General features: G+C 46.5%; 2 protein-coding genes across 7 annotated transcripts in view; one reads left to right on the top strand and one right to left on the bottom strand.

Moving 5' to 3' along the window:
• Positions 1-2,470, top strand: part of si:dkey-74k8.3 (uncharacterized) — an 8,363-nt gene extending 5,893 nt beyond the window's left edge. The window contains exon 3 of the mRNA XM_063000890.1: positions 1,176-2,470. Coding sequence (XP_062856960.1) covers positions 1,176-1,537 — 362 coding nt within the window. The 3' untranslated portion in view covers positions 1,538-2,470. The remainder of the gene's footprint in view (positions 1-1,175) is intronic.
• A 1,370-nt stretch (positions 2,471-3,840) lies between these two features.
• The window catches only part of zgc:66433 (uncharacterized protein LOC321250 homolog), a 38,688-nt gene continuing 18,650 nt past the window's right edge, over positions 3,841-23,878 (bottom strand). For 2 of the 6 annotated variants that reach the window (XM_063000887.1, XM_063000883.1), the window contains exons 2-13: positions 21,602-21,684; positions 17,350-17,509; positions 16,603-16,735; positions 14,868-15,023; positions 14,352-14,417; positions 11,630-11,785; positions 10,474-10,576; positions 10,021-10,382; positions 8,714-9,926; positions 7,429-7,541; positions 6,499-6,580; positions 3,841-4,835 (exon numbers count right to left, since the gene is read on the bottom strand). In XM_063000887.1, the coding sequence (XP_062856957.1) occupies positions 4,660-4,835; positions 6,499-6,580; positions 7,429-7,541; positions 8,714-9,926; positions 10,021-10,382; positions 10,474-10,576; positions 11,630-11,785; positions 14,352-14,417; positions 14,868-15,023; positions 16,603-16,735; positions 17,350-17,509; positions 21,602-21,668 (2,787 nt within the window). In that variant the 5' untranslated portion in view covers positions 21,669-21,684 and the 3' untranslated portion in view covers positions 3,841-4,659. Of the gene's footprint in view, positions 4,836-6,498; positions 6,581-7,428; positions 7,542-8,713; positions 9,927-10,020; positions 10,383-10,473; positions 10,577-11,629; positions 11,786-14,351; positions 14,418-14,867; positions 15,024-16,602; positions 16,736-17,349; positions 17,510-21,601; positions 21,685-21,766; positions 21,957-23,878 lie in introns of those variants that run through there. The other 4 variants (XM_063000888.1, XM_063000889.1, XM_063000886.1 and 1 more) reach the window with 3 other exon arrangements.

The raw sequence follows: 23,878 nt of genomic DNA, 5'->3' as shown, positions 1-23,878 counted from the left end.
GAGGGTGAGGGATCTATTAGATGTGGATCTGATGATGCGTGTGAGGGTGAGGGATCTATTAGATGTGGATCTGATGATGCGTGTGAGGGTGAGGGATCTATTAGATGTGGATCTGATGGTGTGTGAGGGTGAGGGATCTGTTAGATGTGGATCTGATGGTGCGTGTGAGGGTGAGGGATCTGTTAGATTAGATGTGGATCTGATGGTGCGTGTGAGGGTGAGGGATCTATTAGATGTGAATCTGATGGTGCATGTGAGGGTGAGGGATCTGTTAGATGTGGATCTGATGGTGCGTGTGAGGGTGAGGGATCTATTAGATTAGATGTGGATCTGATGGTGTGTGTGAGGGTGAGGGATCTATTAGATGTGGATCTGATGGTGCGTGTGAGGGTGAGGGATCTATTAGATTAGATGTGGATCTGATGGTGTGTGTGAGGGTGAGGGATCTATTAGATGTTGATCTGATGGTGTGTGTTAGCCTGAGGGATCTATTAGATAAGATGTTGATCTGATGGTGTGTGAGGGTGAGGGATTTATTAGATGTGGATCTGATGGTGAGGGTGAGGGATCTATTAGATTAGATGTGGATCTGATGGTGTGTGTGAGGGTGAGGGATCTATTAGATGTTGATCTGATGGTGTGTGTGAGCCTGAGGGATCTATTAGATAAGATGTTGATCTGATGGTGTGTGAGGGTCAGGGATCTATCAGATTAGATGTGAATCTGATGGTGCATGTGAGGGTGAGGGATCTGTTAGATGTGGATCTGATGGTGCATGTGAGAGTGAGGGATCTGTTAGATGTGGATCTGATGGTGCGTGTGAGGGTGAGGAATCTGTTAGATGTGGCTCTGGTGGTGCGTGTGAGGGTGAGGGATCTATTAGATGTGGATCTGATGGTGCGTGTGAGGGTGAGGGATCTATTAGATGTTGATCTGATGGTGCGTGTGAGGGTGAGGGATCTATTAGATGTGGATCTGGTGGTGCGTGTGAGGGTGAGGGATCTATTAGATGTGGATCTGATGGTGCGTGTGAGGGTGAGGGATCTATTAGATTAGATGTGGATCTGATGGTGCGTGTGAGGGTGAGGGATCTATTAGATGTGGATCTGTGAGGGTGAGGGATCTATTAGATAAGATGTTGATCTGATAATGCTTTTTTCTCTCTGGTGTTCCAGACCCCATCTACATCCCTCGCTTCACCCCTCAGGGCATGACCCAGGTGGCGCAGTGGGGGCTCCTGGCCGTGATCGGTTACTGGCTGCTGTACGCCGCGCTGCGTGTGGGCGTGGCCTTCGTGCGGCGGACGTTCTGGATGCTGAAGGTGGTGGCGTTGCTGTGGATCTTCGTCAGGATCATCAGCGACCACGGCGCCTCGGACGAAACCACGGCGGTTCGCCTGTGCTGGCTGGTGGCGCTCAGCGCGGCGTGGAGCGTAGCCACCAGGGGGCGGAGCGCGGGCGACGCCAGCCATGTGGAGAAGCGGCTGGTGAACCTGGAGGAACGAGTGGCGGCGATGGAGAGACGGCGGGCGGAGTGAGGAGGCGCTGGAGGACTCGAACTGTGGGGTTCTGGGGTCTCGTTTGTTTGTGTTTGATGTTTGTGAGGTTATTAAATAGTGTGTGGGTGGTGCACAGCTCAGGGTTCGATCCTGGGGGTTTGAGATTTGGAGTTTCTCTGATGTCAGTGCTGGTTTCTTTCAGGTTCTTCTGATCTAAGAGATCTACTAGATTACAATTTTTTACGCATATTAGAAATCCTGAGGGCGCTCGGGTGGTTGACTGCGGTGGCGCACCACTACGGAGCATTTATAGTCACAGGTTCGAATCTCGGCGGAGACGCTGACCTGGCCGGGCGTCCACACAGACACGATTGGTCGTGTTAGATGTAGGGGAAGGTTGGCAGCGTCGATATGCAATCTTTGGGACTGAGGGGTGGGGGTGGGGGGTTACATAGAGCTTAGCGTGGCTCTCTGTACGCGATACGGCTCTCTGTAGGAACCCGACACTGGTAGGTGATAAGAAGCGGCAGCAGATTGGATACGTCTCCCCCGGTGATCTGACACTTCTCGATCAGATCAGGGTTGTACAATAGGGAATTGGATATGACTAAATCGGAAATAAAAGGGGAAAAACTTGCTCCTTTGTGGAGCTGAGCGCAGGGTCAGCCATCCCTAAAACTGAGAGTAAGGGGCCTCGCTCAGGGGCCCAACAGTGGCTGCACGGCAGAGCCGAGAACCCCAAACGTGAAGGAAACGTAAACAAAACACTGGTAGGTGACCAGAAGCGGCCGCGGATTGGATACGTCTCGGTGGGGGGGGGGGGGCTCTCCTGCTTTAGCTCTGCGGGTCTGCAAGCGACAGCGGATTCACAATCGGGAATCGGATATGACTAAATTGGGAATAAAAAGGGAACAACTTGCTCCTTTGTGCTGTTTTTAAATTGAATAGAATAAAATAAAATGCCTTTATTTATCATATAGAAATTCTTTCTTCTTTGGAAGCTGGGGTCCGAGTGCAGGGTCGGCCATCCCCGAAACTGAGAGAGTACGGGGCCTCGCTCAGGGGCCCAACGGTGGCTGCACGGCAGAGCCGAGAACCCCAAACGTGAAGGGAATGTAAACAAAACAAACCAAACATATCTGTACGCGATACGGCTCTCTGTGGGAACCCAGAACTGGTAGGTGACGAGAAGCGGCAGCAGATTGGACACGTCTCGGATCAAGGATTGAGCAAGCGACAGCGGATTCACAATAGGGAATCGGATATGACTAAATTGGGGATGAAAGGGGACTAATTTGCTCCTTTGTGCTGTTTTTAGGTCGAATAGGGAATCAGGGAAGAACAAATCCATTGATGGAATAACCTGGTGGTTCAGTATATTCAGGTGGTCAGCTGACCTCATTCTTTGGGAACATAACGTTGCTGAACCTAGACCCTGACCGACTGCAGCGACCCCAGATCATAGCGCTGCCCCCACAGGCTGGTACGGTAGGCACTAGGCATGATGGGTGCATCACTTCAGCCGCCTCTCTTCTTACCCTGATGCGCCCATCACTCTGGAACAGGGTAAATCTGGACTCATCAGACCACATGACCTTCTTCCATTGCTCCAGAGTCCAATCTTTATGCTCCCTAGCAAATTGAAGCCGTTTTTGCCGGTTAGCCTCACTGACGAGTGGTTTTCTTAAGGCTACACAGCTGTTTAGTCCCAATCCCTTGAGTTCCCTTCACATTGTGCGTGTGGAAATGCTCTTACTGTCACTATTAAACATCCCTGAGTTCTACTGGAGTTCTTCTACCATCTGATTTCACCAAACGTTTAAGTGATCGCCCATCACTATAATTCAAGATTTTTTTCTGACCACATTCCTTCCTTCCCCCCCACTGTGCTTCCACTTTTTAATAATGCGTTGGACAGTTCTTAACCCGATTGTGGTAGTTTCAGCTTCTCCTTAGATGTTTTCTCTGCTTGATGCCAATAATTTGACCCTTCTGAAACAGATGAACATCTTTTCCACGACCACAGGACGTGTCTTTCCACATGGTTGTTTAACAAATGAGAAGCTCCTCACTGCATCAGTTCGGGTTAAATAACTTGTTGAAACATAATCACCTATGCAGTAATTATCCAATGGGAGGCTCTTACCTATTTGCTTAGTTAAATCCAGGTGGTGACTTTTTTTTTGGCCAGGCAGTGTGTAAACACGTGTACAGTGTACAGTACAAGCGCAGGGTCGGCCATCGTACGTCATCCCTGGAGCTCAGGGGCCCAACAGTGGCTGCACGGCCGAGCCGAGAACCCCAAACGTGAAGGAGACGTAAACAAACCAAACCAAACAGGATTTTATTTCTTTAGTTGTATTTTTTTTATTTACAAGATACAAACTGTGCAGGGTAAAGTGATACAAAAATAGAACGACGTTCCATAAAACCTGCACGAGAGCGATAAATAAATACAAAGATTTATTCTCCGATTCTCACGATTACTGCGACGACGGAGCTGCTCCGCCCTGATCAGAGCCGTGTTTGTGAGTTCTTTAATGAAAATGCTTTATTTATTTTTAGTGCGTCCAATTTTTACCCGATTGGACGCACTCTACCGGTGCTGACACCCGTTCCGATTGAGGAGAGCGAACTGACACACGCCCCCTCCGACACGTGTGCAGTAGCCGACTGCATCTTTTCATATGCCGATCAGCCTTGTGCAGCATTATATCTCAAATCAACCAGCCAGCAGAGGTCGCTATTGCATCGGTTATGAGCTCCCTATCCCTGGCAGAGCTGAGATTCGATACGATTTATTTGAGATCCCAGCTCTGGTGTGCTAGCGTGTTTTATTATCGCTGCACCACCTGAGCGCGTTTTATTTTATCTTTAAAGAATCGAAAGCAAGATTGTCCATTAACGAGAGCTTCACGTGGTTAAAAATAAACATTTATAGAAAATAAATTTGCTGTGTGTTTAAAAAAAGAAGGAGTTTTTCTCCTTCGGTTGGGAGGCCGGAACAAACGCGTCCTCCTGACGTTCGTCTCCGCTCCCCGCCGTTTGTTTCTCTCATTTGTGTACAATTCTCGTGTGCGAAACGGTGACGAAGAAACCGAAAACATTTCTGTGTGTGCAAAACATCACGGAAGAGACCACGCCGCCGCCCGGCGTCTTCTCTACTGTACGATCTGAGGCATCTCGCTCCAGGCTTTGGCTTTCTTCTTGGCCAGAGCGAGCCACGGCGGTTCGTCCTGGGTTACAGGAGTCGGGGCTGGACCCGGCGCTGGGGGGCTGGTGCTTCTCCTCTCCTTCTCGACCGGCGCTGGTTTGGAAATGTCCAGGAGGCACGGAACTGATCACAGAGGAAATAAAGCAGTTAGTATTTGTAGTTTAGGGTGGTGGAAAATAAACAAATTATGAACATACCAAATAAACTTCACAGGAGATTCAGTGAGGTGCTAGATAGCAAAATCTTACGCAGCAAGAACAGCCCAATTTCATCATATATAGCATGTACAGGGTCGTATAAAGCTCGTCTGACTGTGGACAGCATCATTCATCCATAGCAGACCAAATTTCCTCTCAAAATAATGTGACACTTACACCACACAGCCAAAAGTATTCGCTCGTCTGCCTTCACACGCATGTGAACCTGAGTGACTCCCAGTCTTAATCCACAGGGTTTAATATGATGTCGCCACCCTTTGCAGCTATAACAGCTTCAACTCCTCTGGGAAGGCTTTCCACAAGGTTTAGGAGTGTGTTTATGGGAATTTTTGACCGTTCTTCCAGAAGCGCATTTGTGAGGTCAGACACTGATGTTGGACGAGAAGGCCCGGCTCACAGTCTCCGCTCTAATTCATCCCAAAGATGTTCTATCTATCGAGTTGAGGCCAGTCAAGTTCTTCCACACCGAACTGGCTCATCCACGTCTTTATGGAGCTTGTGCTTTGTGCACTGGTGCGCAGTCATGTTGGAACAGGAAGGGGCCATCCCCAAACTGTTCCCACAAAGTTGGGAGCATGAAATTGTCCAGAATCTCTTGATATGCTGAAGCATTAAGAGTTCCTTTCACTGGAACTAAGGGGCCGAGCCCGACTCCTCAAAAACACCCCCACACCATAATCCCCCCTCCACCACACTTTACACTCGGCACAATACAGTCAGACAGGTACCGTCTCCTGGCAACCGCCAAACCCAGACTCGTCCATCGTATCTCCAGACGGAGAAGCGTGATTCGTCACTCCAGAGAACACGTCTCCACTGCTCTAGAGTCCAGTGGCGGTGTGCTTTACACCACTGCATCCGACGCTTTGCATTGCGCTCTGTGATGTAAGGCTTGGATTCTGCTGCTCGGCCATGGAGACCCGTTCCATGAAGCTCTACACACTGTTCTTCAGCTAATCTGAAGGCTACATGAAGTTTGGAGCTCTGTAGTGATCGACTCTGCAGAAAGTTGGTGACCTCTGTGCACTATGTTCCTCAGCATCCGCTGCCCCGCCCTGTCATTTTACGTGGTAACACTTGGTGGCTGAGTTGCTGGACACCAACAGTCAGTAAATATTTAAATATTACAACAGCACATCACGTTCGGCACATATATACAACATATATAACAATAGGGTGTGTATATATAACAGCAGTATATCCCAAAACTGTGTTTATAGAAGTGTACGTTCACATTTGACCTGAATTGTACTACATGAGTTGTCCGCTAGATGGCGACAACGCACCAACAATCCCGTCTGGGACACTTTTAATTATTGAATTCATGAGTTTCAGCCAGAGCAATCGCTAACAGGTGTAATAAATCAATGATATAAAGGACATGATATGCTTCCAGCTTTGCAGCAACAGTTTAGGGTAGGTCGTTTCCTGTTCCAGAATAATTCAAGTGTCCTGCACAGAGCCCTGACCTCAGCCACACCCAACACCAACTGATCAATGAGCCATACAAATGCTTCCAAATACTTTTGGCTGTGTCGTGTACAAACCCCCATGTCTGGTGTTTTTACCTTTAACAGGTGAAGTGACCGGTTTCAGATGATCCTTGCTGACTGGACTGGATAAATCAGGTGACGTCTCCTTAACTTCCTCCTAGAATCATTTATTAAGAAGAGAGAAATATAAGGGAAACGCGAGCGAGACAGTTCACACAGGACCACAATAATACGGACAGTGTTTTGTATCGACAATGGCTGGTCCTGCACAGACGGCCAGACGCAAACAAACACAGTGTGTGTTGAGGTTTGGAAATGAATAGATCCGACCGCGCCACGTAGCTCTGTGGTCACGTAATGGAAAACATGGCGGGATTGTGAGCGATTGTTGTCTTAAGAAAGATAAACAGACAGTAAATGACGCCTCCCGACACTGACGGTGAACTCCGGTCACAGCCTTTTAAATACAGCGCTACCTTAAAACTGGATGTCAGATGCGTCCATGGTCCCGTGGAGCTGCAGATATTTTAGTCTCATGTAAAATAATGAGGTTGTTTTTGACACTTAAACACTGAAAATAACACAAATATAATATAAACACACTGAAATACAATTACTAACAGTTACACATCAATAACAATACAATAAAAGCTGCACTTTAGTTTTACTTCTTTATTGTTTCCTGACGCTTCTTAATGCTGGAGATGATCGATGTTGGAATACCGTATTCCCTTCAGCACCGGCGCATTCACACGAGAAGAGACAAAAGCGCTTATTGTAGTAAAACAGCGAGTGAGGAATGTGATTAGTGGAGGAACTTATGAGCAGTAATAATGAAGAGAAGTTTAGTGCTCCTGTCTCCTTCTTTTACTACATTAAACCACGTTAAGCTTTATTTTGAACCAGAAGCGTTTTAGACTCTGGGAGAAGCTGATTCTGATTCTCACCATTTCTCAGAAGCTGGAGCTGCAACACAAGTTTAAAAGTGAAACAGGGAGGACTCACCTGTGAAGACTCATCCAGGGAGTTCTCTTTAAAGACCTTCTGCTTCTGTCTGGCCAGAGAGATCCAGCTTGGACCTTCTGAGGTCTCCGCTGCCACGTTCCCGACTGCATGATCTGCAAATGACACCACAAGATGAACAAAATATAGAGCGGGTCGCCTTAACTACATCAGTCTTTGTGCCAGTGCTGGACTTGGTGCTCCTTTGGGGAGGCAGTAAGCATCTATAGGAACCAAATCATGACCTGATTGGATGCTGGCCTGAAGACCTGAAGAGCTCACCACCAAGAGGTGTGGTGGTGAACCGAGTCTCTCAAGGCAAAGACTCAGCACCGAGCTTATATAAGTATACACCGATCAGCCATAACATTAAAACCACCTCCTTGTTTCTACACTCACTGTCCATGTTATCAGCTCCACTTACCATATAGAAGCACTTTGTAGTTCTACAATTACTGACTGTAGTCCATCTGTTTCTTTGCATACAATGGTCAGGACCCCCACAAAGCAGGTATTATTTAGGTGGTGGATGATTCTCAGACACTGACATGGTGGTGGTGTGTTAGTGTGTGTTGTGCTGGTATGAGTGGATCAGACACAGCAGCGCTGCTGGAGTTTTTAAACACCTCACTGTCACTGCTGGACTGAGAATAGTCCACCAACCAAAAACATCCAGCCGACAGCGCCCCGTGGGCAGCGTCCTGTGACCACTGATGAAGGTCTAGAAGATGAGCGACTCAAACAGCAGCAATAGATGAGCGATCGTCTCTGACTTTACATCTACAAGGTGGAGCGACTAGGTAGGAGTGTGTAATAGAGTGGACAGTGAGTGGACACGGTGTTTAAAAACTCCAGCAGCACTGCTGTGTCTGATCCACTCGTACCAGCACAACACACACTAACACACCACCACCATGTCAGTGTCACTGCAGTGCTGAGAATCATCCACCACCTAAATAATACCTGCTCTGTGGGGGTCCTGTGGGGGTCCTGACCATTGAAGAACAGGGTGAAGGGGGGTAACAAAGCATGCAGAGAAACAGATGGACTACAGTCAGTAATTGTAGAACTACAAAGTGCTTCTATATGGTAAGTGGAGAACAAAATAAAGACATTTGTCATCTTGGGGATCTTGGGCTGTGTCCCAAATTTCATTTAGTCCAGAGTGATTTGAGATTGAGAACTTTGGAACCAGCTCTGGGTCTGTGTTGGTGGACAAAATATCTATGGAACACCAGCATGATAAAGCTTAAATCAAATAAATGAATCAGAAATGATCAGGTGGTACCTGAGGTTCTCCTGGGCTTCACGCCACCATCAGGTGGCTGATCAGGCTTTTTGGGCAACGACGTCCTTCTGGCAAGGTGTCCTCCAAAAGGAGCCTTCTGTACCTCGGCAGGTTCCGCCTGCACACTCGGAGTTGGACCTTCTTCTCCAGAAACGTAGCGCTGCAGAGCCGCCGTCTTCCTCAGCCGAACTCCGAAGGGATTTTCGGGGGCGGCCTCCTCAGGAGGTTCACATTTCTCTTTCTGGACTGGAGACTCAACTGCATTGGTGGACATCTCAGAAGATTCATCTGTGCTTGGAGACTCTTTGAATACAGGTTCATCCTGCGGCGTGGAGGGTGATTCTTCTTGATCTAGTTCTTGGAGAGCATCATTAGAGGTGGACCTCACCAGGGCATGGGTTTGCTCCTGTGGTTCTTCATTTTCAATTGATAACTCAAGGTTGTCATTGGAGTCTTCTTCACATCCATGATTCTGCTCAGTGGTCTCCTCCTGCTCATCCTCCTTTTCCTCAGGCTGGTTTTGAGCACTTGTGGTTTTCCTGGGGAAACAAAGATCCAGCATGGTGGTCACCACAAAGGAAGGATGATCACCAGACTCTGGGAGATCTTCAGCCTGGCTGAGATCTTCTGGTGATTCCAAGGCACTGTCTTCAACCACTTGGTCTGACTTGTAATGGCTTTCAACGTTACAGCTTGCTTCTGATTTGATCTCAAGTTGGACTTTGTGTTCCACTGGACTTGACTGATCTTCTGGTTCCACTTGCTCTTGCAGTTCTTCTGCATCTCTGTCCTCTTGCTCCTCAAATGCATATTCTTCATCCCTACTTGCTTCTTCCTCATCTATAACTTCCTCCACCTCCTTTGCCTCGATGTTTTGCTCTAAACCTCCAACATCTTCCAAGGTTTCACAATCTCTCCTTGCCAAGTCATCCTGGTCTTCACGGTTCTCAATTTTAACCTCGTAATCCTCTGGTTCAACCTCGTCTTCATACACTTGCACATCTTCTTCTTCAAGTGAAGGTTCCTTTGCAAATGCTTCTACCTCCTGCTCTCCATCTTCCTGTGAAGCTTCTTCCAGATCCTCCACCTCTCGTTGGAGAAGGACCATTGCAGAAAGAGTGCTCTGAACTGGTAGTATCTCGTCCTCCAAGACTGGAGTTTGGTTTGGTGCGCTCTCCTTGGCCACCACGTCTTCCTCGGTTGTGACCTCCACCTGAAACAGGACGTGACAAGAACATTGGTATCGTCGGTTGCATGATTAATATTACAGAGACCAGCAGATCATTCCATAAGTGTAAGGTTCAAACCTTCATCTGTGCAGCTGTATCCTTGGACTCCAGCATCAAGGCTGACGTCAGAGGACCCTTCAGGGAGCTTAGGACTTCCTCCAGCAGTGACCCCTGCTCCTCAGGGACAACCTCACATGCCGAGTCCAACAGGAAGTCGTCGGTCTGGAGCTCCAGAGTTATCGGGTTCTCCCAGGAGGACTCCAGTATCTCACGGTAGTCGACATGATCCCTGGCAGACACAGAGTCTTCCTCTGAGGTTTCAGCAGAGGTTGTGGATGTTCTGGAGGCTCTTTGAGAGCAGGCATGCTCATCCCTCTCATTCTGTGATGATACTCTTATTTGAGATGCCTCCTGTGCTTCACTGATGTCCACTACGTCCTCTGAAACATCAGATGATGGAGAATCGAAGTTTAGTGAGTCAAGAAAGAAAAAACCTGTAAGATTTTTAACAAATGAAGGAATCTGAGATACCGTTGCTTTCCTCCTCATCTGTACTGGTTTTGGAAGCTTGTAGTTTGTCTTCTGCGTCTCTGAGAAGGACTTTTTCTCTCAGGTCTCGTCTCCTGAGCTCCCTCTGAATGCAAGAAGAGAGAAGGTGGTTTGTTTAAACCTTTGCAGTGGAGACGAACACTTGCTCGCATGTAGATGTCTTCAGAAACGTACACACCATTATCTAAGCAACACCTGAACCTAAATCTTTATTTTAGATGTGGATCTGATGGTGCGTGTGAGGGTGAGGGATCTATTAGATGTGGATCTGATGGTGTGTGTGAGGGTGAGGGATCTATTAGATGTGGATCTGATGGTGCGTGTGAGGGTGAGAGATCTATTAGATGTGGATCTGATGGTGCGTGTGAGGGTGAGGGATCTATTAGATGTGGATCTGATGGTGTGTGTGAGGGTGAGGGATCTATTAGATGTGGATCTGATGGTGCGTGTGAGGGTGAGAGATCTATTAGATGTGGATCTGATGGTGCGTGTGAGGGTGAGGGATCTATTAGATGTGGATCTGATGGTGCGTGTGAGGGTGAGGGATCTATTAGATGTGGATCTGATGGTGCGTGTGAGGGTGAGAGATCTATTAGATGTGGATCTGATGGTGCGTGTGAGGGTGAGGGATCTATTAGATGTGGATCTGATGGTGCGTGTGAGGGTGAGGGATCTATTAGATGTGGATCTGACGGTGCGTGTGAGGGCGAGGGATCTATTAGATGTGGATCTGATGGTGCGTGTGAGGGTGAGGGATCTATTAGATGTGGATCTGATGGTGCGTGTGAGGGTGAGAGATCTATTAGATGTGGATCTGACGGTGCGTGTGAGGGCGAGGGATCTATTAGATGTGGATCTGATGGTGCGTGTGAGGGTGAGGGATCTATTAGATGTGGATCTGATGGTGCGTGTGAGGGTGAGGGATCTATTAGATGTGGATCTGATGGTGCGTGTGAGGGTGAGGGATCTATTAGATGTGGATCTGATGGTGCGTGTGAGGGTGAGGGATCTATTAGATGTGGATCTGATGGTGCGTGTGAGGGATCTATTAGATGTGGATCTGATGGTGCATGTGAGGGTGAGGGATCTATTAGATGTGGATCTGATGGTGATGTTAGGGATGTTAGGGATGTCTCACACTGGCGCTCTTCCTCTGGGCACATGCGTTGGCTTTGACGGCGATGCGATGGTGGGCGGCGGAGCTATCCAGGCAGGACAAGGAGCTGGCTGGCTGACTGAAGTCCACGAGGATGGATGACTGTGGGGTTTCCGGCCTCGATGAAGCTCCAGACATCTACATGCAGGAAGAACAGAAAACACAACAGTTAAAGACGTTTCACTGCACCGAGTACTGGGACTGGACTAAACCAGTAAGAACAGTTCCAGTTCCACTGCCTGGTGTACTGGGAGGTGGCGCAGGAGTTTAATGTGCTAGCCCATCACCGCTGAGATGGACAGATGTGACTGGTGGACTACAGTTGGCACTGTGTGGTTCTCCGTATGGGTGTACAAGTCTCAGAGAGGGCGTGTGATAGTGTGCAACACTCCTAGATCAGGGATGGAGGCGGTAGCAGCAAGAAAATAAAGATTGGATCTAATGAGGAGGAAAAGGGGCCAAAAAAGTCAAATTTAAAGTAACAAAACATCCAAAACCATTAGAACCAAACTTCTAGTTCCACTGTTCCAGGTACCTGATCGTGGTTAGGGCCGGACCTAATAGTGCCTGTGACAGGGGTCAATCCTCTCTCTTTGATTGGCTGTATATCGTTTTCTGTTATTTTACAGAAACTATATAAAACTAGTAGATATTTAAATCAATGTTTTTACTGCTGAAGTTTCTACACTTCACCACCAGATGTCACTGTTCTTAACCACAAACACCACAGTACAGTAACACAGTCCAACAAGTTCCATAAAGATCTGATAAAGCCAAAATTCTGGATATTCTCTCACCTCCTACATCACCTCGTGTGCTCTTGGTGTGATCTTTACAGAACCAACACTGTTTTTAAACACCGGTAACCTCGTTAGCTTCGTGCATTTCTTTAGTGTTTTTACTGTTGAAGTTCCAACGTTTCACCACCAGATGTCACTATTTAAATGTTCCTCCTGTTTGGGGTCTGATGTCCTCCTTTTTGGGGTCTGATGTTCTCCTGTTTGGGGTCTGATTTTCTCCTGTTTGGGGTCTGATTTTCTCCTTTTAGGGATCTGATGTTCTCCTTTTTGGGGTCTGATGTTCTCCTTTTTGGGGTCTGATGTTTTTTGAGGTCTGATGTTCTTTGAGGTCTGATGTTTTTTGGGGTTATGGAAGTGATCATTGACTGTATTTTTATGGCTCGTTGTGCTTTAATGTCACACTGAGCTAACAGTCATTTTAAGGAGCTCCGGTTCTTCTCTGAAGGACCTAAACACTCCACGGATCTACTGAAACCCCAAACCCCAAGCTCCTCCGTCCTCCACCGCGTCTCCTTCCTCCTCACATGACTCAGCGCCGTCTGGTGTCTCCAGTCATTTCCTCTTGGGAGAGAAAATAAGGAAATAAAAAAACCAGAGACGTTTTCCTCAGCTGGATGGAATGTGTGGTGGGGGTCACGCCGCTGTGGTCTGAGGCTGATCTTCTCATGATGGATCTGCGGACGTGACCGATTCCCCGGATTATTCAAGAACGGAGCTAACGAGGCTGCAAAAGCACTTCTAAAGGAACTGCTGTCTGAGGCCTCATTTTATGCTCTGCAAAGATCACACCAGGAGCACATGAAGTGCTGCAGGAGGTGAGAAGATATCCAGCAGTTCCAGCTTCATCAGACCTTCACGGAGCCTGTTGGACTATTTTCAGACTAGTGGACATAAGAACTCACTGACCAATCCCTACTCTGTGTCACCTTCTAGTCATTTCCAGTTCCCCTGTTCTGCCACTTGCCCCGCCTCCTTTGGGCAGGGAGATCCACAGATGTCCTCCTTTTATGGGTCTGATGTTCTCCTTTTTGGGGTCTGATGCCCTTCTTTTTGGGGTCTGATACCCTCTTTTTTGGGCTCTGATGCCCTTCTTTTTGGGGTCTGTTGCCTTTTTTTGGGGGGTCTGATGCCCTCCTTTTGGGGTATGATGCCCTTCTTTTTAAGGTCTGATGCCCTTCTTTTTGGGGTCTGATGTTCTACTTTTTGGGCTCTGATGCCCTTCTTTTTGAGGTCTGATGCCCTTTTTGGGGTCTGATGTCCTTTTTGGGGTATGATGTCCTTCTTTTTGGGGTCTGATGCCCTCTTTTTTGGAGTCTGATGCCCTCCTTTTGGGGTATGATGCCCTCCTTTTGGGGTATGATGCCCTTCTTTTTAAGGTCTGATGTCCTCCTTTTTGAGGTCTGATGCCCTCCTTTTTGAGGTCTGATGTCCTACTGTTTGGGGTCTGATGATCTTTCTTTTTGGGGTCTGATGCCCTCCTTTTTGAGGTCTGATGTCCTACTGTTTGGGGTCTGATGATCTTTCTTTTTAGGCTCTGATGTCCTCCTTTTTGAGGTCTGATGCCCTCCTTTTTGGGGTCTGATGCCCTCTGTTTTGGGGTCATTCCCAGTTCCCCTGTTCTGCCACATGTCCAGCCTCATTTGGACGGGAAGATCCACGGACTGGCATGAGGCCACTCCGAGACACCCTGTGGTCATAGCTGTAGGTTCTTACAGAGAGCAGTATTTCATACAAAGAGTCCACCATGCTCATGCTGGCACCTTGACCAGAGCACGGAGAGAAAAGTCTTCATAAATGCTTTCCTGACTGAACGTGCACAAATCCCGACAGACGCACTACTAAACATCCGCCCAAAGTAGATGAGACAGACGTCCACATTCTTTCGAGCACGTGGAGTGAGTTACCTGCTCATCGTCGCTCTCTGATCCCTCCAGACTGACAGAACTGCATCTCTGGACCACACCGGACGACTGTAACCAGAAAGAGAGACACGCGGGGGTCAGGGTCTGTCCTTCCTCGGGTACACTAGATAGCCAAAAGTATTCGGACGCCTGACCGTGAGCTTGTCGGCTGTTCATTTCCTCTGTGGGATCTTTTCAACAGCCGCTCTTCTGAGAAGCTTTTAAACAAAGACTTTGGAGTGTGTCTGTGGGAATTTGTGCCCGATTGGTCAGAAGGTGACGGCATTTGATCGATCAGTTGATGTTCTGGTTCATCCCAGAGCTGTTAAGTCAGGGCTCTGTGCAGGACGTGCCCAGCCATACAAACACTGACATCTTTTGACAGAACGGGCACAAATTCCCACACACAGACACACTCCAAAGTCTTGTGAGAAACTTCTCAGAAGAGCGGCTGCTGTTCTAGCTGAAAAGATAACACGGTCGGGTGTCAAAATACTTTTGGGATTTGGTGCGGCGTACCCTCTGAGAGGACGCGGTGAGTACAGTGCAGGGGGTCGAGCACTCCTGAGGGCTGCGGGGAAGACCGTCGTCGTCCGACAGGGTCACGCTGTCGTCGCTCCTCCTCTTGGAGACGGACGCAGGAGAACCCAGACGGATCGCCTGCTTCAGCTGCATCTGCACAGGAAACATGGGTAAACACGTGTATGGTCTAAAGCAGGGGTGGGCAATTAAATTTTCCAAGGGGCCACATAAGAAACTCGGACTGTTGTGGAGGGCCGGACCAATAAGGTGAACTTAATTCTGCTCAATATTAATTTTATCTTTTTATTTACATTTACATTTTCAGCATTTAGCAGATGCATTTATCCAAAGCGATTTACAATACAGTTACAGTATACAGTCTGAGCAGTTAAGGGTTATGGGACTTGATTAAGGGCCCAACAGCAGTAACCTGGCAGTGGTGGGGCTTGAACCAGCAACCTTCTGATTACTAGTCCAGTACCTTAACCTCTTTATGAAAAGCAGTGAATTGTACAGTTCTAATAAGATGTTAATGTTTTGATGGTACATTTAGAAAATTTGAAGTATGCAGAGTAAAAACATCAACATTATTTTACTGTTTAAACAAATGCAAAAACAAATGTGAACAGGTTTTTAAACTTTACACTATTTTGTTTTGAGTCTAATTACCTCATTTGTTTTTCAGTCCTTTGTTATTGTTTAATATTATTTTTAAAATCATTTTAAAAAGCTGGTCCTGACTGCTTCAGTTCTGGATGTGTTAAACTTTATAAAACAGTCCTTGTTGCTTTTGCAGTTTAGTTAGAGAAGCTTCAGGTGTGACGCTCCGCATCGTTCATGTTCTTGTGTTTCTGTTTAGTATCGTAACAGCGATTTAGGGCCTAAATTCTGATCCTTAACCAGCGTTACACCTGACTTTAGTAAATAAACAATTCAGAAGTTCGTGTCTTGTTAAAAACTCCACCGTCAATCACACTCAGTTCTGTTCGCATTACAGTGAAGCTGATACACTCACACACACGCAAATCGAAACGTACGGATATTTAAAGACACAGCGCTCCCGTCAAAATCAATCCTGTTATATTGCATGTTTGATGTACAGTACATTTATTTACATCTCATTTTTAATTGCCACGACCCTCACGCGGGCCGGTTGGGGATGTCTCGCGGGCCGGATGTGGCCCGCGGGCCGTACAATGCCCAGGTCTGGTCTAAAGTATCTGGACTCCTGAGCACGAGCTTGCTGGACATCCTAACTCATTTAAAAACAACCGGTATTAAAACAGAGTGACGTCTACAGCATGTGATCCTCTCAGCTAGGACAACAGCCGCTCTAACGAGAAGCTTCTCACCAGACTGTTTTGTAGTCTGTCTGTCGGGATTTGTGCACGTTTAGTACAACAGCCTCCCAGTACAACTTCCCAAACTGTTGTCTCAAACTGGGATACGTGTGATTGGGTGTAGCTAAACTCAAGTGGATCTATTTTAATCAAACCAGGCTGCATGACACCGGGATTTGAACCCACAACTGTCTGGTTGGTCACCCACTGCTCTACCCACTACGATACCAGTGTCCATCTCATTGCAAAACCGTGGGCATCAGCATAGTGCTGACTCCTGTTTTCCTGATGTCACAGCCTGTTCTGTTCTGTACTGGCGAGGCTTTCCATGACATTTTGGAGTGTGTCTGTAGGGATTTGTGCCCATGTGTGTGTGTGTGTGTGTGGAGAACCTGGAGAGCTTTGACTTTGCCGTGGATTCCATCCTGGGAGCTCCGGAGACCTTCGTTCCTCTCGGACGAGGGCGAGTCGGAGGCGATGACGCTGTCATGTGACCGCGCCTCGTTTCCTGCGCCCGTCCTGGACCTGTTGAAGAAGCAGATGGTTCGTTAGACGCCGGTCGGACAAACGGTGCGACCAAAAGTATTCGGACACTTGACCGTGAGCAGGGAGGAGGCCTTCCCTAAACTGTTGAGGCAAAGTCGATCTATTTATTACACTGAGAGCGCACTGACCTGCACCTCCCAACGGCTAGGCTGTTCCATCACCCACTTAGACATAGCCAATCATGTCGGTGTGGACGCCTGACCGGCTGATAGCGCAGCTGAGATTCGAACCCAGCACCACCCACACACCAGACCACAGCTCCCACCCAAGCTATGATATACAAATACACGACTTTTATTCTACTATACACTGTGTGAACTTTATAGACTTTGGAGTAGGTCTGTGGGAACTTATACAGGTGGGCGCTGATCGATCAGTCTACGTTCTGGTATTGATTGTTTTGGCTGAAGTATCAGGGTGTCCCAATACTTTTGGTCATTAAGTGTGTGTCTGCAAAACTTGCTGGTATTTTAAAGTGTGTCTGTGGGGATTTGTGCCCATTTAGATTGAGTCAAACTGGGGTCTGCCTTACACGACAACATATTCCGTTTGTTTTTGGACAGCAGAGTTTTGAGGTTTTTTCAGATTCTCACCCGGAGTCGCTGTCCCTGTCGGTGAGGACGGGCGACGCCCGAGTGTGGACGTCCTCACTGGACTGGACCTCGCCCTCCGCCGACGGTGCCGCGCTCTCCTTTGCTTTCTTCTTCACGAAGAAGCTCTTGAACGTCTGGAACTTGGACTTCTTTTTACCTGCTGTGAAAGAAATGCAGATGATAGATCTGAGTGCAAGGGGCAGCCGAGAGAGCTAAGGGCCTCGCCCGAGGGCCCAACGGTGGCTGCATGGCAGAGCTGAGATTTGAACCCATAACCTTCAGTTGGTAACCATCAACTCTTCCCATTAGGCTACCAGTGTGCATCTCAGTCCAAAACCGTGGGCATGAGTATAGATCTCACAATCTGCTCTGTTCTAGGAAGGCTTTCCACACCATTCTGGAGTGTGTCTGTAGGAATTTGTGCCCATGAGACAGTAAGAGCGTCTGTGAGGTCAGGGATTAGTGCTGGACCCACTGAACAACTGATGGTCAGTAGGGTTTAGGTCAGGGATCTACTGAAAAGGCTTCTCACGAGACTTTAGAGTATGTCTGTGGGAATTGATGCCCATTTATTCAGAAAATTCGAGTGGGGCTGAGGTCAGGACACCAAAATTCCTTCACACCAAACCGAACTCATTACACCATGGGCGGAGTCAAGGAGCCAGAACAGACCTTCCCCAAACTGTTGGCACTAAGTATGAAGTACATATTTTTATCATTGTTAATTAGTAGAGGTGTCCACATACTTCTGACCATGCCCTTCCTGACGTGACCCTCCTTTTTCAATCCGGGCATGTGACCTGCACTGAGAGCGAGCGCACTTCCCAATGACTAGGCTGTTCCACCAACCCCTTTAGACATAGCCAGTTATGTCTGTGTAGACCCCTGACAGGCTGATAGCGCTGCTGAGATTTAAACCCTGCACCACCCACATGCCAGACCACAGCTCCCATACAAGCTATGATATGCATATACACGACTTTTATTTGTATTTATTTTAATTTTTATATTTTATTTAATGTATTTATTATTTAATTAATTGATTTTTGTTTTATTTGTTTATTTAATTAATTTATTAATTTATTTATTATATTGTATTTTCTTTCATTTTTCATTTTTTTTCATTATCATATTTATTAATTTTAATTGTTTATTTTTGTATTTATTTGTTTTATTTTTTAATATTTTTTACTTTTTTCTTTTTTCTTTTATTTACTTTTAATATTTATTTATTTATTTTAATAGTTTATTTTATTTATTTTAATTTTTTATATTTTATTTACTTTATTATTATACAGTATATTAATTTATTTGTATTTCATTGAATTCATTTTATTAATATTTTAAATTTATTTTATTTTATTTATAATTTTTCTTTTTTTAATTTACTTTGTATTTTTTATATATTAAGTTATTTTATTTGTTTATTTAATTTATTAGTTTTTATTGCTTATTTTATTTCACTTACTTTTCAAATTTATTTATTTAATTTAATTTATTTATTTTTATTAGAAGGGGCGTCCCAATACTTTTGACCATGTAGTGCTTCTTTCTGACCTTTTCTTACCCCTGATCTCACGTTTTGTCGTATATAAAGACGTAAGTAACCTTTAACCTAAACAATGGTTTATTCATGGCAAAGGTTAAAGAGCCGACGCCCGAAAGGTCACGTCAGTCCTCAGTCCCAGTCTCATGTACTGAAATAACGCCGGCTCGGACAATCATGGAACACAAGACCTTCACGGGCGGGGCGGGTCTCTCCTACAAGGCCTCGTAATCAGAGTTCAGATATTCTAAATACACACGTTTAACCAATCGTCGATTAAATGATGCGCCTCTTAGTATGTCTCAACAGTTTGGGGAAGGTCGTTTCCCTATCCTCCAGTTATACAGTTCTGCTCTGACCTTCCCTCAATTGCTTAGACTGTACACTGTCACAGTACTACCAGCCGCTTTGAATAAAATGGCCTGGTGTCCAAATACTTTTGGCTATATAGTGTAGAGTGCAGTTTGGGATGCAGCAGCTCTAACACTCGTGTGGTGCAGAGGTTACGTTCGCCCAGTATTGTTGAAATCCGGGTTCGAATCTCAGCTGTGCTATCAGCTATCGGGCGTGTACATAAACACACACATGATTATGAGAACGGACGCCCTGCGCCGGACTGGCGCCCTGCCCGGAGCGTTCCTGTAGCTGCGACGCTGTTGGGAGGCGCAGCGCTCCAGCTGTGGAGTGTCAAACATCTGTAAACATCACTGCGCTTCACACGCCCTTATAAGGCCCGACTCGGCACACACACGCTCGTGAGCACTTCAGTTCTGCTTCACTATAAACTCTGTACGGAAGAGCGTGGGACGCATCGGAACCCACACAGCGGTACCGCTCGCTCTGCCGGTTCAGTACGACTCTGATTGTAATGTCTGATTCATGCGATTCAGCCACGACTGTCACTGACGGGAGAAATAAATCAGTGATATAAAGGAAACGATACGCTTCTGACTCTGCAGCACACAGTTTAGGGAAGGCCCACAAAACAAGCTCTATAAATAACAGTGTGGTGTCAGTCAGACCGGGTTCTGTAACTAATACTGATGAGTGTTTTGCCACCAAGCCGGGCATTTATAGGCTCTGGCACCAAGCAAACCTCCATTGTGGACAAACACTATCTTATTTTTTTATTATTTTATTGATATATTTTATTTTATTTCTTTTGCATATTTCTTTATTTGCTTTATTTAATTTTTTGTATTTAATTGTATTACTTTTTTTTAAATTTACTTTTCATAATAATTAATTAATTAATTTATTTTCATTTTATTCATTTTATTTGTTTGTTTTTAATTAATTTATGTATTTATTCTATTCTATTCTATTTTATTTTATTTATTTTATTTCTTCTTTATAATTTATTTTTTATATTTATTTATGTATTTTATTTTTATATTTTATTTATTTTTATTTTATTTATTTTTATATTAATTAAATAATTAATTACATTTAATTTTATTCGTTTTATTTGTTTAATTAATTCATGTATTTATTATATTATATTATATTTAATTTATTTATTTTTTATTTTTTTTATATTTAATTTAATTATTTTTGTTATTTTATTTATTTAATTAGTTTATTTAATTAATTAATTTATTATATTTTATTTCTTTTTTATTTTGTTTACTTTTCACATTTATTCATTTTATTTGTTCATTTCATTTATTTATTTTTATTTTTATATTTTATTTCATTTATTTTATTTTATTACTTAATTTCCCCAAGTGGATCAATAAAGTCTTATTTCATTTCCACATTTTCTCCCTTTTTCTCTCAGTTTAGTCGTATCCAGTTCCTCTTCCTCTGCTGGAGACCTAGATGGCGTACAACAGGGTATATTCTCCTGACACGCCCTCCCTTCTTATTCGCCCGTACTTCGGTGGATTGGCGCATGAGGTCGGTCTCTCGCATGGAGAGTCACATGCTGTACAAGCTCCTCGGGCTACTAACCAGGGTCCTTACACGGCCTCAGAGACCCCACCCACTTTTTAGTCCCATCTTTTTCCCCCCAGCAGACTAGTGGCCGACTTTGTCTGCTGCACTGCTGATCACGCCCACTAAAGGGCAGCAAAATGACTGGATGTTTGGTGTTCTCGGGTCGTTGTGTTACTCTGCGCCCGGAGGCGTTCGTGTCCTCATCCAAGATGCCGCGCTGTTTAAAGCGCACGCTTTCATGTGTCCGGGGGACGTGACGCCAGTCGTCTGGGACTTCCTTTTTCCCACGCTACACTGGAGGAAAGAGTCGAGCGTGGGCCGGAGGAAAGCTCGGCCACTTGGGAACGGCGACTGTTGTCACTTCACGATCGAACTTGTTTACGTCCAGTGAGAAGAAACATCGTGAGCATGTTAGTGGAGGCTAATTTAATATAATATAAACATTTTTTCTCATGCTAAGTGCTTTTAGATGTGGTAAGTGAAGTCAGGAGGCAAAAACAAGAAGAGGAAAATGTTTTTGGAAACACTGGAGTCCCTGGGTTCAGGCAGTTGTAGCCTAGCGGTTAAGGTACTGGACTAGTAATCAAAAGGTCACTCTTTCAAATCCCACTACTGCCACTGTTGGGCCCTTGAGCAAGGCCCTTAACCCTCAGTTGCTTAGACTGTATACTGGCACAGTACTGTAAGTCACTTTGGATGAAAGCGTCTGCTAAATGCTGAAATGTAAATGACCTGGCTCAGTACCAGGCTGCGGATAGGTAGATGTACCTGAACACTCCTCTGCTGCATCACACGGCTCGTGGGCAGCGCTGGCATCTCCAGGTTCCGATGCCATGATGCTGCAGTCACTGCTGGGAAACAAAGGAAGACGAGCAGGTCAGATACGGACACGTGTGGTCATTTAAAAGTGGACAGTTGTGACGTTTTACTGACGTTCCACTCAGCAAGCAACTACGTGGTCACAGCGCCGTTACACGTGCTAACTCTGATGTTCGCTGGGGACCGTCGTCCTCCTCAGGTGGCCTGGACGATATTTAGATAAGGTACAAATCAAGTTTCCTGAAAAATGTTGGGACGTTTTGTAAAATCCAGTGACAAGAAGAATTTTATTAAATAATTATTTCATTGTTTAAAGGAAAATAAAAGATTTCCAAAGTTTTCACTGATTAACTTGTAAACGTCCTCTCCTCGTCCCTCTCCTCGTCCCTCTCCTGTCCTCTCCCCGTTCCCTCTCCTCGTCCCTCTCCTGTCCTCTCCCCGTTCCCTCTCCCCGTTCCCTCTCCCGTCCTTTTCCCATTCCCTCTCCTGTCCTCTCCTCGTCCCTCTCCTGTCCTCTCCCCGTTCCCTCTCCTCGTCCTTTTCCCATTCCCTCTCCTGTCCTCTCCTCGTCCCTCTCCTGTCCTCTCCCCGTTCCCTCTCCCGTCCTTTTCCCATTCCCTCTCCTGTCCTCTCCTCGTCCCTCTCCTGTCCTCTCCTCGTCCCTCTCCTGTCCTCTCCCCGTTCCCTCTCCTCGTCCCTCTCCTGTCCTCTCCCCGTTCCCTCTCCCGTCCTTTTCCCATTCCCTCTCCTGTCCTCTCCTCGTCCCTCTCCTGTCCTCTCCCCGTTCCCTCTCCCGTCCTTTTCCCATTCCCTCTCCTGTCCTCTCCCCGTCCCTCTCCTGTCCTGTCCCGTCCTCTCCTGTTCCCTCTCCTGTCCTCTCCTCGTCCCTCTCCTGTCCTCTCCCCGTTCCCTCTCCCGTCCTTTTCCCATTCCCTCTCCTGTCCTCTCCTCGTCCCTCTCCTGTCCTCTCCTCGTCCCTCTCCTGTCCTCTCCTCGTCCCTCTCCTGTTCCCTCTCCCGTCCCCTCCTGTCCTCTCCCGTCCTCTCCTCGTCCCTCTCCTGTCCTCTCCTCGTCCCTCTCCTGTCCTCTCCTCGTCCCTCTCCTGTCCTCTCCTCGTCCCTCGCCCTGTCCTCTCCGCGTCCCTCTCCTGTCCTGTCCCGTCCTCTCCTGTTCCCTCTCCCGTCCCCTCCTGTCCTCTCCTCGTCCCTCTCCTGTCCTCTCCCCGTCCCTCTCCCTGTCCCTCTCCTGTCCTGTCTCGTCCTCTCCTGTTCCCTCTCCCGTCCCCTCCCCACCCTCTCCTGTCCTCTCCTGTTCCCTCTCCTCGTCCCTCTCCCGTCCTCTCCTCGTCCCTCTCCTGTCCTCTCCTGTTCCCTCTCCTGTCCTCTCTCATCCTCTCCCAGAAAGTAGCTGTTGGCCGCTCAGGTGGTGCAGAGGTAAAACACGCTAGCACACCAGAGCTGGGATCTCGAATGCATCTAATCTAAGCTCTGCCATCCGACTAGACTGGGCGGCTACATGAACAATGTTTGGCTGTTGTTCATCCAAGGAGGGAGCCGAACAGGGACCTCGAAACTGATGCAATTATGATTAACGGCGTCAGAGAGAGGAATAATGCTGATCAGGGTGTGGCTCTCCGTACACAAGGCTGATCCGCATATGAACTCGCCTCGTGCAGGTGAAATCGGGGCGGGGGTCAGCACCAGTAGAGGGGAATCATAACGCAATAGGATAAAAATTGGACGCGCTAAAAATCACACAACAAACGCAACCTGAATGTCTATTAGCAAAGACAAAGTTTCTGATGGTCCAAAAGACAGTGGACACGTGCTGTGGTCAGATGAGTCAAAAAACACAGACATACAGTTTAGCTCTATTTTTTTGTGGACGCATATAAAGACCAACAAGGAACCAGAAGACCATGTTATGACATAAAACTACATTAGGAACATTAGGAACAGTTGCATCTATATGCTTTTGAGCGTATTTCAGAAAACCCACAATTAATCTGTAAAAGTATGAATAAATTAAATAAACATTTTGACTTGAACTCGTGTGTTTGTGAAAGGTTCCCTCGAGAACGTCCTCCCGAGCAAAACAACATGCAGGAACTTTCGTTCTGGAGGCTGCAGCCTGCTATCACGCTGGAAGAAAACACTCCTCCACAACACGCTAAGCCTGTGTGCTTATGTCATGTTTTGGCTGCTCATTACAGGAGTGTGACTCCAC

Source organism: Trichomycterus rosablanca, chromosome 8 (assembly GCF_030014385.1).
Source record: "Trichomycterus rosablanca isolate fTriRos1 chromosome 8, fTriRos1.hap1, whole genome shotgun sequence".
NCBI lineage: Eukaryota > Metazoa > Chordata > Actinopteri > Siluriformes > Trichomycteridae > Trichomycterus > Trichomycterus rosablanca.
Note: the sequence above shows the minus strand (reverse complement) of the source record. Positions and strands in the feature narration are given on the sequence as shown.